The 13823-nt window shown below is 38.9% G+C and overlaps 1 protein-coding gene and 1 pseudogene across 1 annotated transcript; both read right to left on the bottom strand.

Moving 5' to 3' along the window:
- Nucleotides 1–1596: 1596 nt before the first annotated feature.
- On the bottom strand, nucleotides 1597–9694 carry LOC119986102 (annotated as a pseudogene).
- A 1761-nt stretch (nucleotides 9695–11455) lies between these two features.
- On the bottom strand, nucleotides 11456–13573 carry LOC119985350 (premnaspirodiene oxygenase-like). The gene is made up of 2 exons (XM_038829630.1): nucleotides 12625–13573; nucleotides 11456–12233 (listed from the first exon to the last, which is right to left on the bottom strand). Exons 1-2 carry the CDS (start codon nucleotides 13519–13521, stop codon nucleotides 11589–11591), a joined length of 1542 nt encoding a protein of 513 aa, XP_038685558.1. The 5' UTR covers nucleotides 13522–13573; the 3' UTR covers nucleotides 11456–11588.
- Between the last annotated feature and the right edge of the window lie 250 nt (nucleotides 13574–13823).

The following is a 13823-nucleotide window of genomic DNA, read 5'->3' as shown; positions in this document are numbered from 1 at the left end:
CATAACATAATTGAATCAGGAAATGGGAGTGGGAGTGGCATTCAGAATAGAGTTGAAGCACGCAGTGAGGTGACTTTCCATTCAAATAGCTCACCACCTACTGCCATTGCCACCAGTCAAAGCCCAAGTAAGGGGCAAAAGGTTCGTGCGATCAGGAGGAAGCCAGGTACACAGCCAACAATTCAAGGATCAACATCTAGTGCAAGGTACAAAGCGATGTTGAATTCAACTCAAGAATCAATGACTAATGCGAGGAAGAGTGCATAGTCCATATCTATTAGTCAGTAACTTATTTTGAAACTTTATCTATGGATGACTGTATTTATCTATATTTTGGATTCTATGCTGCTAGTATATAACACCTCTTTTGAACAATGAGTAGGTTTTGTGAACATTTGGATCCATGTGTAATTGCTATGGTATATGAAGGTGTGATTTGGAACTGATATTAACTTTCAGTGTCTAATTTGGAACATATATGTTTATGCATTTTTTAATATATGCACATAACGGTAACTACAGGTGTATGTTATGGATTTGTCCACTTGGAATTTTTTTCCTCATAAAATTACTTATATCCACGTGTAATTTCATTATACACGTGTAATTTGCCGTTAACGGTCAGTGTGCCACGTATGCAATTTAACTGACCAAAAGTTGTAAAACCTGACCGAATGACCTATTTGACACAATTTAATCTTTCGGTTACGAAATTGAAACAATTTGACCTTTAGTGTGCAAATTGGAACAAGCACCATCTTTCAGTGTGCAAAAGTGCAATTACCCCTTTAATGAAGCAAATAAGTCATGCTTTCGACTTTCAATCGAATAAATGTTTTTAAAAAACTTATCGGATCAAATCTTTTTAATAACTAGTATGAGATACACACAAATATATAACTCCAAATCAGTTCTTTATTGTTATAAAAAAATGGTGGACAGGACGACTAGCATTAACGACCCCTTGCTGGCAGCCTGACACTACAGCTAGAGCAATACTACAACTCATAATTATGAGCCCTATTTTACCCTCAAATCCATATAACATGTGGGATAGTCATTGATTATAAATACACATATTGGACCCTCATATGGTTTATGAGCGGAGATGATATCTAAATTTGCGAAGGTTTTGAATGCCCAATTCGATATTGAGAAGTTTGATAGAAAAATCAATTTTGGTGACTCATTATAAATATTCTTATTGTGAAAACCCTAGAGTTAAAATGTATTCAGAGAGAATTCATGTAAGAGAGTTCATCAATGAAATCTATCATCACCGCCCGTGGCATAGGCAAATTTGACCGAACCACGTAAATCATTTACCTCTTGTATGTGATTGATCTTTATTTTATTTTATTTTTCCAATTTCTCTACTTTTTCTCACTGATAGTGAAATTCTTGGGCTGTTTTCGCAAAACAAAGTGTTCTTGACTTGTTTAAGTGATTGAGATCACAATCCATAAGCAATGAAGATTTGCAATAATAATTGTATAAAACGACGTTCACAAGTAGCGATTTTGAAATGCTAGATAACTTTAGTTACACAGTTGAGATCATAATCTATAAACAATGGAGATTAACTACAACCATATATCAATGCGTGTTTGGTGAAGGGTGGTAAGGAGTCGGGATTAAGTCAAGGTCGTCTCTTCTTCTAACCGAGACAGCACCAATCGTTTCGTTCATGTCAAGATCTTCAGACTTCATTCCACCAGGAACTTTCCAGTCAAAGTAGTACAACATTTGTGAAAGTGGAAGGCAAACGTTTGCAATACCGAATGCTATGCCAGGACATATTCTCCTTGTGGAATTTTAGAGACTCAAAGAATATAATCGAATGCTTAATTTTATTCATCTGCGTAGATGACCGACACCAAAGTGTGTGTGTACTTACCCCAAGTGTAGGGTATCGTCAAGTAATAAACCGGTGAGTCCGGTATCGATCCACGAGGAAGCAATGCCAATTTGAAGTGAATGATATGCAAATGACTAGCTAACACTAATAAACACAATGAATATCAAATAAAAGCAAGTAAAAGAAATGGGCCGAATGACTCGGTAGCATGAGCGATTTTTTTAATCAAAGTAAGCACAAAGTGGATTTAAAACAATTAATTAAAAACCTAGTCTCTAGTCCGTCCCGGTGGCTACTCGGTTCTCATACTCAAGGTATCATTGCAAACACACACAACCATACACAATGCATTGTGTGATACTATCAATCATGCATATGCAAAGAGAATTGGGATATAAGACTTCAATTCATACATGTAGGCCATCGGGTCTCTTAATCTACGATGAACGCAAAGGGATAAGCACCTAATATTATGGATTAATGTTCCCCCTTGGGGCTCGGCTTGGCTAGCACCCTAGTTTCACACTCAAAGATCAATTAACCATAACTCTCCCATGCACATTCCTAAATTAACCCAAAACCCCATCATCAATACACATAATTAATAGCTATGCAATGAAAAACTCAATTAATTAAGGAAATCATGCAATGGGTTTAACAATTCTCAATCGAACACATTAGATGCAATCCCTAGACTAGACAATCCAAGAATACAATCAAATATGTCATTCCCATAGATCCAATCACACAACTATCACGAAATTAAAAGAGAGAAATCGAAGCTACGATTCTTTGAGCATACCTTGAGTAATCGAAACCTTGCACCCACCGTTCGGGATTAGAAACTAGAGAAGAGAACTACCCACTCATGATTGTTGCAATAAACATCCAATCTATTGTCATCTAAATCAGAGTTTATACAAAATCAAGAGAAAGCACCAAAAACAACAAAGAAAACTTAGAGAGAGAAACTAGATCTACACTACTCCTATGGTGGCTTCCTCTTGGAGAAGTCAATGAATAAATAGGAAGCCAACCAAATCTTAGGGTTTTCTTCTCTTTTTACAATAGAAAATACCTAACTACCCTTATAAAATCGTTTCCCATTGGTTACATACATGATTTACCCCAAATGCCCTTGAAATTTCGGTGCAGAAAATTGCAGATTCGCCGTAGGTGTCCGGACAGGTGTCCGGACACTTCATGCATCCATCAACTTTGAAGCCTCTGCCTCAATTTGTGAAGAAAGCGTCCGGACGGCACTTGAGGTGTCCGGACAGGTGTCCGGACGGGTGTCTGGACACTTTCTGAATCCCAGCTTCTTCTTTCAGCTCCAAAGGTGATCAATTCAGTCATTTACGCCCGATTTCCTGCAAAACCAACGGGAAACATGTATAAGAGTAAAATTACTTTATTTTAACACAAATGCATTACTATAAGCACTAGGACCTCCTAATTAGATGATATTAGGACCTCAAACTAGAGGTCCGATCAGTAGACATCCTTATATACTTACAAGACTACCATAAATTTAGCTCTACAAATCAATCAGAAAATATACACTCTCCTAAATTAGATCCTATAATTGAGACCTTAATTCCAAGTCAATCAACTATACACTCATGATACACTTGCCATACAAGTAATATACAGCTCACTTTCGACACTCCCCCTCAAGTTGGGGAATATATGTCAATCATACCCAACTTGTCAATTGAGCTGACAAATATCCTTCCAGATAATGCTTTGGTGAGAACATCTGCCAATTGATCTTCTGACTTAACAAACGGAAATCGAATGATCTTGTTGTCAAGTTTTTCCTTAATAAAATGTCGATCGATCTCTACATGCTTAGTGCGATCATGTTGAACTGGATTATGTGCAATCTCAATCGTAGCTTTATTATCACAATGTAAATCCATAGGACCTGAGTGTTCGAATCCGAGCTCTTCTAGTACGCGTTTGACCCAGATCAATTCACATACTCCCTGTGCCATTCCTCGAAACTCTGCTTCAGCACTTGACCGTGCTACCACCTTCTGTTTCTTGCTCCTCCAAGTGACTAAATTACCGCCCACAAAAGTGAAGTAACCCGATGTAGACCTCCTGGTAGTCTGATCACCAGCCCAGTCAGCATCTGTGTATCCCATGATGTTTAGATCAGCTTCTGCGTAACCCGTGATGCTCAAGTTCTTTCCTTTGGTGAATAACAACCCTTTCCCTGGAGCAGACTTCAAATATTTCAAAATTCTGTAGACAGCATTCATATGATCTTCACTTGGATTATTCATGAATTGACTCACCACACTTACGGCATATGCAATATCCGGTCTTGTGTGTGACAAGTAAATCAGCTTCCCCACTAAACGTTGATATCTTTCCTTACTTGTTGGGACTTGATCGGGATACTCTCCAAGTCTATGATTCATTTCCATAGGTGTCTCCACCGGTTTACAATCCAACATTCCAGTCTCTGCAAGAAGGTCTAATATGTATTTCCTTTGTGACAAAGAAATACCTTGTTTTGATCTCTTTACTTCTATCCCCAAGAAGTAATTTAATTGCCCGAGATCTTTAATCTCAAATTCCCCAGCAAGATATCTTTGTAGTGACTCCATTTCTTCTAGATCATCACCTGTTACTACCATATCATCAACATATACAATAAGTGCTGTCAACTTTCTTGCATGCCGTTTGATAAATAAAGTGTGGTCTGAGTTGCTTTGCTTATATCCAAACTCCCTCATTGATTTGGAAAATCTACCAAACCACGCCCGGGGCGACTGTTTTAGTCCATACAACGATTTCCTTAGCTTGCAAACTTTATCCTTGTCAGAAGCTTTTGCCTTTGTTCCTGGCGGCATGTCCATATACACTTCCTCCTCCAGGTTTCCGTTCAAGAATGCATTCTTCACATCATATTGCCGTAGTGTCCAGTCAAGATTTGCTGCCAATGATATTAGAATTCGGACAGTGTTCATCTTAGCCACCGGTGTAAATGTCTCTTGATAGTCGACTCCATATTTTTGCGTGTAACCCTTTGCTACCAACCTCGCTTTATATCGTTCAATACTCCCATCTTCTTTGAGTTTTACTGTGTACACCCATCTCCATCCAACTGTTTTTTTCCCTTGAGGCTTTGGTACAAGTTCCCAGGTTGAATTTTTCTGTAGAGCCTCCATTTCCTCATTCATTGCTTTCATCCATTTTGGATCAGCTAGCACGTCCTGCACACTACTAGGAATAGATACAGAAGATAATTGATTAACAGTAAATGCACCCGATTCCGACAACTAATGACTAGACACATAGTTACTGATTTGATATTTGGCCTTTGCTTTGAGATCAGGGTCATATTGTTTCTTTGGTATTCCTTTATTTTGTCTATGGGGATATCTGGGTTCTAGGGGATCAGAAGAGATAGGTGGAACAATTACCTGAGATGGCACATTCTGGACTGATTCCATGTATGGGGTTGAGTGGGGCATTACTGTATTATATGGAGCATTCATCTCAGTATCTGTCACTTCTGCTTCTTCATGTTCAGGTTGAATATCACCCATACTAAATTCTTGCTCACTAGACATCTCATCCTTCTGGACATCCTGTTCTTCAGACCCAAGGTCACTCGGTGAAGGTTCACCATCTATGGTGGATGCCAATTTTTCTTCTAATGCCTCCACCTCCAGAAACTCAGTAGACATATCCATATTAGAGGCATTCTTCTCATAAATACTCTCCCCCTAAGAAGGATGCATGGTGTCGTTGGGAGAATAATAAGGGGTAGTTTCATGGAATGAGACATCCAAGGTAACATACATTTTCTGGGCAAAGGGATCATAGCAGCGATATCCTTTCTGAAACATGGCATAGCCAACAAACACACACCGTTGGGCACAGGGGTCCAGTTTACTACGTTGGTGTTTATGGATGTGAACAAAGGCTGTACAACCAAATATTCTGGGTTCTAGATTCGGCAATAAAGGTGCATTGAGTAAGGAATGGAGTTTGGAATGCGCGGTTTGAAAGTTAATTACCCGGGAAGGAGTTCGGTTGATCAAGTAAGCTACAGAGCATACGGCTTCACCCCAATATTCTTTGGGCATATTTGATCCGAAGAGGGATGCACGTACTACTTCCATGATTTGACGATTTTTTCGTTCTGCTAAGCCATTTTGATTAGGAGTGTAGGAACATGATGTTTGGTGGCGAATCCCATGGTGACGCAAGAACTGCCCGAGCAAGGTATTAATATATTCCCCACCATTATCTGATTGGAGAACTCGAATTTGTTTTTGGTATTGAGTTGTCACCATGCCATGAAATTCCTGAAACACACTTTTGACATCACTCTTATTATGAATCAATGATATCCATATCATCCGGGTGCATTCATCAATAGACGTTACGAAATATCGAGCACCAGAAAAAGATGGAATTCGGGCTGGCCCCCAAACATCAGAGTGAATAACCATAAAGGGATCAGAACTTTATGAAGACTTGGTAAATATGAAATACGGTGGCTTTTGGCCAATTCACAAATATTGCATTGAAATTTAAAATCACCAATCCTTGAAAACAAATATGGTTTTAACTTTCTAAGATAAGTAAACGATAAATGACCGAGCCTACGATGCCATAACCAAACAGTTTCTTTATCAGACTCAATACTGCTCACAATGTTCGCTTGTCCCAGTTTACGCACTCCTCCATCAGATAGCTCTAAATAATACAGTTTGCCCCGTCTAACACCATAACCAAGAATCCGTCGAGTTAGAATGTCCTGAAAAACACAGTAGTAAGGCCAAAAAGTTACAGAACATGATAAGGTCATGGTGATTTGACTAACAGACAATAAGTTATGCGAAAGAGAAGGAACTACGAGAACTGTATTCAAGGTGAGTGTATCAGACAGAGGTATATAGCCTTCGCCAGTAACTTCGGCGTTAGCACCATTGGCAGTGTAGATACTCGGTTGAGACGAAGGTTTGATGGATTGTAACTGATGTGAATCATTAGTCATATGATCGGATGCACCTGTATCAATAATCCATGTACTATTTATAGTGTGTTTAGAACATACGCAAGCCTTATCTTCATTACCTGACTGAACAATATTTGCGGAGGCAGTCAGAGGATTCACGTCGGGTTCGGTAGTGACAGTAGCAGCTCGACTAACATGCTTTCGAGGTTTTTTGGTAAAATCCCATCAGTCAGGATATCCAATAATTTCATAACACCGTTGTTTTGAATGCCCAGATTCTCCACAGTGAGAACATGTAAGACCACTATTCTTTCCCGAAGGTTTACTAGTTCGTTGAGTTGACCCAACTTGTCCAGATAATTGTCCTGGAAGATTTCGGTGTGTAAACATCACGGAGCTCTCGGATAACGGGAGTTGTGGTTCATCCATGGTATGCCGCTGGTTGTAATCCTTACGAACATAAGCATAACTTTTCTCAAGATCAAGTGGTGGATCCTTCCGCAAGATTTCACTCCGAATTTGGTTGAATTCAAAATCCAGTCCACTTAGAAAGATGTGAACTCGGAGTCTTGCCATTGCCGAGTGTAATCCGACAACGTCAGCAACAGAATTTCCATGGGACTTGCTGCGCTCATCAATCTCCTGGAATATAGCCACAAGTTCATTATAGTACACCGATAGTGATCGGCCATTTTGTTTGGTGGAGAAAGATTTTCGATTGAGTTCAAATAGTTGAGTTTCATCAGTACCATCATAGAAAGTCTTTGATGCGGCTTCCCATATCTCCTTGGCTGTAGGGAGACGGATAAATCGCTGCATTAAAGCAGGAGTCATTGAGTCGATGAGCCAACTTTTGACTCGATTGTTCTCTACAAGCCATGTCTCAAGTTTCGCGTCGCCTTCCTCAGGTTTTGCTGAGGTTCCGGATATGTATCCCCACTTGTTTCGAGCACCAATACGCATCTCCATGAGTTGAGACCAAAGCGAATAATTAGTCTCATCCAAGGTAATTCCGGTAGGGAATGGAGCATTCTCTTGATGAACTTGTTGAATGACGACTTGAGATTTCTCTCCAGGTACGATGGATGTGTCTTCCATTGAATTCCATTACGATTTCAAGATGGTAGGAATATGGGTAGTGGTGATTTCGGTTGGCAATTTTCCGGTGGTGGTGTGAATTTTTCGATGGTGGTTGTATGGTTTAACACTGCTCCGATACCATGTGGAATTTTAGAGACTCAAAGAATATAACCGAAGGCTTAATTTTATTCATCTGCGTAGACATCCTTATATACTTACAAGACTACCATAAATTTAGCTCTACAAATCAATCAGAAAATATGCACTCAAATCAGAAAATATACACTCTCCTAAATTAGATCCTATAATTGAGACCTTAATTCCAAGTCAATCAACAATACACTCATGATACACTTGCCATACAAGTAATATACAGCTCACTTTCGACACTCCTTCCAGCACCAAACAAAATATATTCAAAACTAGTCCCCTTGTAGTCAACTGAGTTATCGAGGAATCTCTCTGGATAAAATATTTCCGGTTCAGTCCAATACTCGGGATCTCTTCCAATAGCCCAAGCATTCACAATAACTCTCGTTTTCACGGGTATCTCGTAACCATTGATCTCACATTTTTCCAAACTTTCTCTTGGAAATAGTAAAGCCCCGGAGGGTGTAGTCTTAGAGTTTCTTTGATGACCAACTTCAAATAGTTCAGTTCAAGAATCCTTGTTTCATCGACACTTCCTCTGCCATCAAAAACTTGTCTTACCTCAGCTTGTGCCTTCTTCATTACTCTTGGATTTTTCATCATTTCTGCAATAGCCCAATCAACAACCGTCGCCGATGTTTCACTTCCAGCACCAAAAATGTCCTAAAGAAACACAGAATTTTGTTAAATAATCAAACAGTTTGCAATCAAGTTGATTTATATAATGTAAAAAAGCTTACCTGAATTACTGATTTGATATTGTTGATAGTTAATGGAAAGTCACCCTCTTCATGAAATTTCAAGAGATCATCGACTAGATCTTCCTGTACATCATCTTTTCTAGTTTTTGAATCCTTAATGTGTTGGTTGATAATGTTTCCAAGAACCCTGTCACCTTGTTTATGTATCTTCTCGAGTTTTGAGTTTTCTCCAATAGTCCGATGAAGCCATTTCATAGAAGGAAACATATCCAAGATATTGAATCCTCATGCTAACTTTACGGATTCCTTAACAAATGATATGAATTCTTCTTGTCCACCATATGCCCCACCAAAAGCGATCTTTGAAATTAAGGTGTATGTTGATGAGTACAATTTTTCAGTCAAGTTTATGGATGATCCGGCATTTGATCCAATCCATTCGATGACATTCGACATCTCTTGCTCTCTTATTGGCCTAAATGATTGGACACGTTTCGAGCTCAAAAGCTCTAGTGTGCAAATTTTCCTTAGTTCCCTCCAATATTCACCATACGGTGCAAACGCAATGCCAGTGTAATCGTAAGTGATGACTTTCAGAGCATTTAGACGAGGCCTCGAAGCAAAAGTAATGTCATGAGTTTTCATTGCCTCTTTTGCATACTCTGCCGAGGAAACAACCAATGTTGGTACCTCCCCAAATTGAAGGTGCATCAAGGGTCCATGCTTTTTGGCCAAGTCTCGTAGCACTCGATGTGGTAGATTTAGTACTAACTGATGTAAGTTTCCGATAAAAGGTAGCTTCCACGGCCCCGGAGGCAGATTTGAACTTGATTTAGGTCTAATAACCATCTTCAGCACCATCAGAATTAATAAAATGATGCTCGAAAGGATCGGGAAGGACGAGAGTTGGAGATCCATGAAGGAAGTGTTGATGGATTTGGAGCAAGTTGTGAGTAGTGACTGATTTGCAAAAGTTGAATATGTAGACCATGAAGTTCTGTCATCTAGTTTCAAGGTATCTTTGAAGTATTAAACCATGGCCTGCATAATTAAGATTCCATACATTACATAACGTAGTTACCTACTTCATTAGTATTGATATAGGACTGGTCTGAAAGTCGGAGTTATTTACCAAATTTACCAGCCAATAGAAATCATTTTTGTGTCTTGGTTTGGTTGGCTGGAATTTTATCCAACATTGTCAAAATTCAATGAATTAAATTTGACTAAAGTGAAATGACGTTTTGAACTGAACCAGTCTTCATAGACTAGCCCCACCCTAGTTTCACAAAATTCCATTGTTTAGTGTCTCTGGTGGGGCCATTTTCTTTTTTAGGGGTATTTTTGTAATTTTACATTTACGTTCTATGTCATATGCTTGGGCTATTGGAAGAGATTCCGAGTATTGGACTGAACCGAAAACATTTTATCCAGAGAGATTCTTCGATAGTTCAGTTGATTACAAGGGGACTAGTTTTGAATACACTCCGTTTGGTGCTGGAAGGAGAATATGTCCTGGCATAGCATTCGGTCTTGCAAATGTTTACCTTCCACATTCACAAGTGTTGTACTACTTTGATTGGAAACTTCCTGGTGGAATGAAGTCTGAAGATCTTGACATGACCGAAGCGTTTGCAGTCACGGTTACAAGAAGAGATGACCTTCACTTAATCCCAACTCCATACCTCCCTTCACCAAACACGCATTGATGGTTGTTGTTAATCTCCATTGTTTACAGATTAATTATGATCTCAATTATGTAACAAGAGTTAGCTAGCATTTCTAAATCGTGAGATTATTATCTCAAATCTTCATTGCTTATGGATTGTGATCTCAATTACTGAAGCCATTCAGTAACACATAAATAACCAAAGTAAATCTTTATTGTTTGGAGCAAGAGAGATCCAAGCAATTGTTTTTATGCAATACATGTCATGATCAGACTAATTAATTGAGATCATGATATGTAGTAGTTGAATTAATCACACGTCACGATTAAGAAATGCCAGCTAATTAATAAGTAATGTGGCGATTTTTTACTCCCCACGCCACACCCTAGGAATTGTACACTTTGGTTATTTGTGTACCGGTTCATCCAGTCCCCTATGGGGTAGGCCGGCCAACAAACACATCAACCTTACGTATTTATTTCAGGATATCCCGTCACCCTCATTGTTAGAACCCATGATCACTACTAGAACCCATGATCTCCTAGTGATGGGAGAGTGAGTATTCAACTTACCATCTAGATTAACCACTGCACAGGTGGTTGGAGAGGACAAGTCCTTGGGTGTAGTGTGGACCCCACATGGGCCAAGAAAATTAAGGACAGTTTGGACTTAATCTCAGTTTGTCTAGTCGTAAAGGTGAGCTGTTGATTTCTATTGGTTTTACCCGTCAGCTGTCCAATGCCTAACGTATCCAATATTTACTTTCCTCCACTAAATCAATAAACTCAAAGGCGTCACCGGCCATACTTCTACTAAAAAAAAATATTTATATCACTATCTTCAATTTCGTCCTATTTTTTCCGTCTTTGCATCTACATCTTCCTCATCTAAGAAGCACCAAGACGGGTGCGAGAATATGGGGATTCGTCATTTCTTTCGTCCTATTTTGTTAAATGATTCACGTTATCATATTTATTTTAGGATGTATGGAATCCTTGTTTGTATCACCAGCTCAGACAAAAACTGCAATGTTTAACACTAGTTTCAATAGAGGATCGATACACACAATACTGCTAAACTTGACACAACAAACCATATATGAACTGATACAAACTACTTATGAATCCTCATGAAAGAAATTAAGGTCAAACATTGGCTTTGAAGGTTTGGTGACTAGGTGAAGGGTGATAAGGAGTTGGGATTATGTAGAGATCATCTCTTCTTCTAATTGTTATACCGAACTCTTCGGTCATGGTGAGATCTTCAGGGTTCATTCCGTTGGGAAGTTTCCAGTCAAAATAGTACAACAACTGTGAGAGCGAAAGCTCAACATTAGCAAGACCAAACGTCATGCCAGGACATATCCTTCTTCCAGCGCCAAATGGGATGTATTCGAAGTTAGCCCCCTTGAAGTCTATCGGGCTATTGAGAAACCTTTCCGGGTAATATCTTTCGGGTTCAGTCCAATACTTGGGATCTCTTCCAATAGCCCATACATTCACCATCACTCTAGTTTTGCTAGGTATTTCATATCCGTTGATTTCACACCTGTCCTCATTTTCTCTTGGAATTAGTAATGGCGCCGGAGGGTGTAATCTTAGTGTTTCTTTAATGACTAGCTTCAAATATTTCAGTTCTACAATGCCTGCCTCATCAACACTTCCTCTGCTATCGAAAACCCGTCTCACCTCTGCTTGTGCCTTTTTCATCACTCTTGGGTTTCTCAGCATTTCTACCATAGACCAGTCAACCGTCATGCTTGATGTTTCACTTCCAGCAGAAAAAATGTCCTAAAAAACCAAAAAAAAAAAAAATGTTAATAACTAATAACAACGATGTAAGACTAATATGCAACTAAACTCCATGAAGTTTGGTCCGATTAAGTAAACAATTTTGATAATCGAGAAAGACATCACATCATGCAAGCATGCTCTTTGGAAATTCGATATGTGCCTAAACTTGGGCAATCAAGCCCGCAGGCGTACAAGTTTTCCACCTAATGTTAGGGTAAGTCAGGTCAAAGTCCAGCGCTTAGTCACAAGGATACTGCTCTCATTGGGAATCAAACTTAAGAAAATAATGTCTTGAAATAAATAACTTAAACATATACAGGAGGTATTTCGCTCCTAAATGAATTTTGAGTGGCTTTGATCTCATAAATCGGTTAATCCAAGTGCTTACCAAGATTATTGCTTTGATATTTTCGATATTCAATGAAACATCAAGGTCACCCCGCCCATGAAACTGCAAAAGAACATTTACGAAATCTTGATCTTCTTCGCGGTTACCAGTCATCGATGTCGCCTTGAGCTTTAGTTGTTCATTGATAATGTATCCAAGAATCCCATCCATCTGTTGATGTATCTTCACAATTTTAGCGTTCGCCGGACTAATCAGGCGAAGAAATGTCATGGAAGGAAACACCGCTGACACGTTGAATCCTGATGACAATTGTACAATTTCCTTCATGAGTGACGTGAATTTTTGCTGCAACTCACCATAATCCCTACTAAATGCTGCCTTAGAAACAATCATGTATGTCGACGAGAATACTTTTTCGGTAAGGTTTATCGGGGATCCTGCATTCGAGAAAATCCATTCAACGAAATTTGACATCTCTTGCTCTCTTATGGACCGCAATGACTGGACTCGTTTCATGCTCAATAGCTCCATTGTGCAGATCTTCCGTAGTTGTCTCCAGTATTCACCATATGGTGCAAAAACAATATCTGTGAAATCATAGGTGATAAGCTTGACTGCGCTCAAGCGAGGCCTCGAAGCAAAGACAACGTCGTGAGTTTTCATTACTTCTTTAGCATATTCTGCAGAAGAAACTACAAGAGTAGGAACTTCTCCTAGTTGTAAGTACATCAACGGTCCATACTTCGTTGCCAAGTCTTGTAGCGCATAGTGAGGTTGAGAGCCAATTAATTGGTGCAAGTTTCCAATCAAAGGTAGCTTCCATGGCCCGGGAGGCAGATTTTTGGTTGAATTCGACATCTTCCATGTTTTGAGTACCCTAAACATGAAGAAAATGAAGATGAGTAGGATCAAGGAGGAAGGGAAATCAAGCTCCATGATGAACACTGAAATGAATTTGGATAATCAATGGTGGATATGGAAAACTTCAACTTCACTTCATATGTATTTATATAAATTTTTTTCAGAATTCATTGAATGACACTTTTTTCTTTTTTTTTTTCATCTCACATTTAGAAAGAAAAAAAAAAGTCTGAAATATCTTAGACCGTTTAATGTGGGCGTTCCCAAGATTCTCAAATCTAAAATATACTTTCCGTACGCAGTGTCAATAAAAATAAAAATTTTAAACTTTAACAAATACTACTTATAAAAATAATTTTTACAAATATAATTATCAC

The sequence above is a fragment of the Tripterygium wilfordii genome, chromosome 19, assembly GCF_013401445.1.
Source record: "Tripterygium wilfordii isolate XIE 37 chromosome 19, ASM1340144v1, whole genome shotgun sequence".
Classification (NCBI taxonomy): Eukaryota; Viridiplantae; Streptophyta; class Magnoliopsida; order Celastrales; family Celastraceae; genus Tripterygium; species Tripterygium wilfordii.
Note: the sequence above shows the minus strand (reverse complement) of the source record. Positions and strands in the feature narration are given on the sequence as shown.